This window comes from Centruroides sculpturatus, unplaced genomic scaffold (assembly GCF_000671375.1).
Source record: "Centruroides sculpturatus isolate CEXI.00-Female unplaced genomic scaffold, Cexi_2.0 scaffold590, whole genome shotgun sequence".
NCBI lineage: Eukaryota > Metazoa > Arthropoda > Arachnida > Scorpiones > Buthidae > Centruroides > Centruroides sculpturatus.
This window is the reverse complement of record NW_019384761.1, coordinates 448,134-453,494: the sequence shown is the minus strand read 5'-3', so window position 1 is coordinate 453,494 and position 5,361 is coordinate 448,134. Positions and strand designations below refer to the sequence as shown.

General features: G+C 25.2%; 1 protein-coding gene and 1 long non-coding RNA gene across 3 annotated transcripts in view; one reads left to right on the top strand and one right to left on the bottom strand.

The window, feature by feature from the left end:
* Window positions 1-417: 417 nt before the first annotated feature.
* LOC111628804 (lysophosphatidylcholine acyltransferase-like) overlaps window positions 418-5,361 on the bottom strand; it is a 33,695-nt gene continuing 28,751 nt past the window's right edge. Inside the window, exons 10-11 of the mRNA XM_023372648.1 lie at window positions 769-867; window positions 418-643 (exon numbers count right to left, since the gene is read on the bottom strand). Coding sequence (XP_023228416.1) covers window positions 428-643; window positions 769-867 — 315 coding nt within the window. The 3' untranslated portion in view covers window positions 418-427. The remainder of the gene's footprint in view (window positions 644-768; window positions 868-5,361) is intronic.
* Window positions 1,479-5,361, top strand: part of LOC111628806 — a 29,304-nt gene continuing 25,421 nt past the window's right edge. The window contains exons 1-2 of one of the 2 annotated variants that reach the window (XR_002757229.1): window positions 1,479-1,541; window positions 1,627-1,729. This is a non-coding gene — a long non-coding RNA (uncharacterized LOC111628806). The other variant, XR_002757228.1, reaches the window with a different exon arrangement.

The window sequence follows — 5,361 nt, the reverse complement described above, 5'->3', positions numbered from 1 at the left end:
GAAGTGGAACATTGCAATGTACATTTATGTTTTGAAGTTAGAACCTGAAGATGACTCAATAAAAGCAGATGAAAACATTTGTTACAATGAAATACTTTGCTAGATTGGCTTGTAATGTCATATGAAGTTTGTGCAGCAATTTTGCAAGAACTTGTAAACAATTTTAAACAAATCCATAGGAATGGAACAAAATTATAGAACATTTTATACTGTTGAAATATCCATTTTAGAAAAATTGAAGTCATTTTCCTGTATGTTGAGAAAAACTTTGAATAAATACAATTATTTAGTTTTGCTAAATGATTATGTTTTGTTTTAATATATTCTACGGTGTGAAAATTATGATTTATTTTAAATATATAATGTATTCAAAATTTAATTAGTTAATGAAATAAATATTGAAAAACATTAGTTAAAGTTCACAAAATTATTTACAAAGAAAAACAATTTTATCACTATTTGACTGTAATAAGTAAAATAATATAGTTCTAATAACTAGCTTACTGAATGAAACTGTTCCTTTATGCTCAGGATCTAACTTATGGAAGACTGAAGTTGCAGCTGTTTTTGTTAAACCCAACATTAACCATGCAAATGAACAAAATGACTGAAGATCTATTAAATTATCTTTAGAGCTAAACATCTGAAATTTTCAAATTAAAGAAATAAAAACTTCTGTTTAAAACATTACTTTTTATAATTATAATTAACTTTATATTTTTTTAATTATAAAATTTACTAAAATAAATATTTATGACTTTAATGTACCTTAAAAGCTTGATCTGCTCTTTCTAATATGCTTGTATTAAAATCTAGCATTAAGAGACATGCAATATATATTCTTACATCAATCTTTCCTTCATTTGCCTAAATAAGAAAATGGAAATTTAATATACTCCAAATAATAATTCTTTCATACTATCAATTCTTTGAAAATTAAAATAATTTTTAATATATTCTGTACATACAGCAATAAATTCTTATATTAAAAATTATATAATAATCACTAAAACAGATGTTAATAAATTAATTTTTATGTAAACATATAAAGTCTGTCAAACATAATTACATAAGTACTGTATTTACTCGGGTATAAAACGATCTCGCATATAGGACAAGGTGTGACTTTAGAGATCAAAATAAAGAAAATTAGATTTATTAAAACAATTTTAATTTTATTTTCTTTAATCACAAATAAAACATTATCAAATGCACGTATTTTGTTTTGGTTTTGTTTTCCATTCATCATGTACTAAGGCAAACATAGTTGCTTCCTTAATACATGATGAATGAAAAACAAAACGAAAATATTATAATGCACATGAACAGAAAAAGTTTATTTTTTATGATTCAGAATATGCTAACATTTATCAAAAATAACAATTTAGTAATATTAAACTAATATTAAATTATAATCATTGCTAAGTGACCTGTATTTCATTAATGATTTTATAAATAATAAGGAACTATTTTCTGTGGACGAATGAGATGCAATGCAGTTTTTAATTGATGGACACAGGATTAAACCAACAAACATAGGGGTGTGTATCTTAATTTGTTTACAGTAGGTGCAAACTTATGATAAATAGATTATAGACCTATAATAATAGAATGAACTATATATAGTTCACAGAAATTATCTCAAAACACAAAGAATCCTTTGCTTACGCATATAAGACAACCTAGGTTTTTGAAGTAGTGAAAAATGAATGAAAACCTAATCTTATACGTGAGTAAATATGGTATATTATATTGTATTAATAAATACAGTTATTTATAAATATAAGCAGCATTACAGAAATTAATACGTTAAACTACAGTAGTATCATTTAATTTATAAATAGAAAGATAATTTTAATATCACTTTTGGAATTTAAATTTTATTCTATTATTGTATTATTTAAGCAAAGACATAAAATGCAGTCTTAAAAAAATCACTTATTACTAATGCAAAATTAATAAGTTTAATAATTTATCAATTAATTTAAATAGATTTACAGTAGACCCCCCCATAACACTGTTGATTTTTCTGTTTTATATGAATTCCATGTTGTACGAGTCACTTAGATTTTATAAATACGTGTGCTGAGCTGTGAACGGCTCATGTATTTGTAAAATCTAAGTGACTCGTACAACATGGAATTCATATAAAACAGAAAAATCAACAGTGTTATAGGGGGGTCTACTGTATCAAATATAATAAAAATATAATGTGTTGCGATTCAAATCTTATTGTTGCCAGGTGATGTAGTACATCCCCTTTGTTCACACACATGTATAAGAGACCCCTTAGTTTTAGTTTTAGACCCTTGGGTTGCCAACCGGAGAGAAAGCAGACTAAGGCTGTAATCTCCATATAAACCCGGAAGAAGAAAAATAAGAAGAAGAAAATAAGAAAAAGTAGATCCTTGGGTTATACTAGGACACCAGTAAATTGAACTAAGTGGTTTTATGTATGCCTTGTGCCTTTGTTTGTATATACCTTGAGTTATTAAACAACATAATGTCATAATTAAAACACTACTTTTACCACTAACATGTTAATTTACAAAACTAGTATCAATAGCTTCAAATATTAACCCCTTAAGCCCATAACCCGAGATATCTCGGGCAAGTTACATAACGTTACATAAAATGAGGTCCTTAAGGCCATTTTTGAATTTTTTTTTTTTGAATTTTTGGAATGTTTTTTAGGTCCCGANTATCCAGGTGCAGAAGAATTCTTTTTAGCATTGCATGAGTGTATGCATAGTCTGTGTTACATTAGTTCCACAGCAATGTTTATAATAAAATAAATTAATTTGTTCAAAAAAAAAAAAAATCATTTTAAGTTGATTTAGCATAATGGGCACAGAATCTGACTATAAAGGATAAAAAACCAACAATATATAAATTAATACAAAAATAATTAGTTTTATTTTGTTATAGTATGTATGTTAAAAATATCTTGGTCTTGTTGCAGCTGGAAAGCACATTTGGAATCTATTTGCTGCTTTTTGTGCATTTTATCTCATTTTCTCATAATATATAATCATTTCACAGTATGAATATAAAGCAATGCCACAAAATTGCTGTATCAATTAATAGACTGCATGACATTGGCTCTATTATAAGCAGCATGCATTACCACTTGACTTGTAAAGATCACATTTTTAATTTCCAGTTTGTTCTTAGGTTTGAGAAATTTATGTATTGCCATAAAACTTCCATGGAATTTATACATGGTTCTTTTTGAATAAATTAATTTATTTTTAGTATAAACATTACAGAAAAATTAAGGCATCATAGACTATGAATATGCTCATGAAATGCTGAAAAGATAGTGATCCTTATAGATAGTGAAAAGATGTCCTTTATACTCTGATAAATGTTACAATGAACATTCTATATATTTTTCCTTTGGTAGGAAACTATGATGGTAGGATCTTGTCTTGGGAGGAATTTATCTAATAGGATTCTGTCTTGGTTGGATTTTGTCTGATAGAATTTTGCAATGACATTATTCTTATCCATTAAATTTCTATGCCTTAATTTTATCATCATCAAAGTAAAATTAAAATGAATATTTTTACTTTTTTTAAGGTATATATCATTTTACTCTTTCCCTACCAAGTGTGGTCAGTTAACCAAAAAACTTGCTAATCAAAAGTGTCCTGTCTGAATTATTTTGGATAATTGACACTACTGTGTTTTAATGTTTAAATCAGATTATTTCCATTTTTGTAAATTAGAATTTAAAATTTACTATAAACAATAAAAGCAAAATCCTAAACTGTTATCTTCACATTACTGTATTATATATTTTATAAAACAAAACAAACAATATAAAATTACTTTAGGAATATTATTTATTTTCTCTTTTAGATCAAAATCATAATTTTTTTTATTATAAATAATATTTTCATATTACTGAATTTAAAAAAAACTACTTACATCATCACAAATGGAAAAAATTTTCAGAATATTTTAAATAATACATTATTATTTTACAAAATTCTTCTTAACTATTATAAAAAAACGTATCCAAAATATTCAGATATTCATTTTATGAACTTAAATATATGCATTTTAATCAAATATGTTTGTTTAATTAAAAATAATTCAGTTACATTAAGATAAATTATTGTAAATTATTTGATGCTGATAATAATTAGATTTGTAGTTACATTTTTTATTAATTATATAGCTTCATTAGTTAGTTCAAATTTTCGAATGTTTTTGTAATATTAATTTAATTAAATGAAAATATAGTAATATTAATTATTTTATTTTTTGTACATTTTATTTCATCTTTTTTGTTTAAATTATTGTAAATATTTAATTTTTTAAATTTGTTTGTTATACTTTTTGAAATTTGAATTTTTTGATTTCTATTAAGAATTTAAAAAATCCAGAATGAAATATTTGCTAAATCATTTACAAAAGAAGACAAGCACTAAACTGTAGTCTTACATCTTTTATGACTATAAAAACAAAATTAAATCATAGCAAAGCTAATATTTTATTGTATTTATAATAATTATTAATTAATTAAATTAATATTACAAAACATTAAAAATTTGAACTAACAAATGAAACTATGTAATTAATATAAACTGTTACCGCAAATCTAATTACTATCAACATCAAATATTTCACAATAATTTAAAAACTAAAATTATAAAAGTTCTATTGGTAATTATTTTTATTATAAAGAACATCAATAATTTATTGTAATCTAATTCAGTTACAGTGGAACCTCGGTATACGACCTTAATCTGTTCCCAATGTTTGGACTTATACCAAATTGGACATATACCATCCAACCTTTCCCATACGAAGTAATGTAAAAATGATTAATCCGTTCTCGTGTAAAAAAAATGGCTGGCTTTAAATACCTCACTTTCCTGGCTAGTTCCTGCTTGATTTTTCGTGAGATCAGTGTGTATCTTTTTAGCTTTCTCGCAAATAATTGCTTCCGATACACTGTCTCTAGCACTGTTTTTCAGTTATCCAAAGCAAAAGCAATTTCTCGACATGATCTAATGTCTTCGATCTCTGTTTAGAAATTGATTTAACCCCTTTCACAATGTTAGCAGATTTAATAATGTCTTTATTTTTCGTGATTGTCTATATCGTCATTCTCGGGATATGGTAGGCAACAGTTAAAATCTTGAACACACGTGCCACCTTCGTATTTCTCAACAATCTCTTTTATCAGATCCATTGTAATTCTAGTCATTTTTTTAGTTTTCTGTCACTTTTCATTTGCCTTTTTGCGATTCATGATTAATAAAAATAATAAAATTTTACTTACGAATTAAAATCAGAAGAAATTTAACAAAGTTATAAACCGTTGCACCGCAAACATCTAGTCTAGTG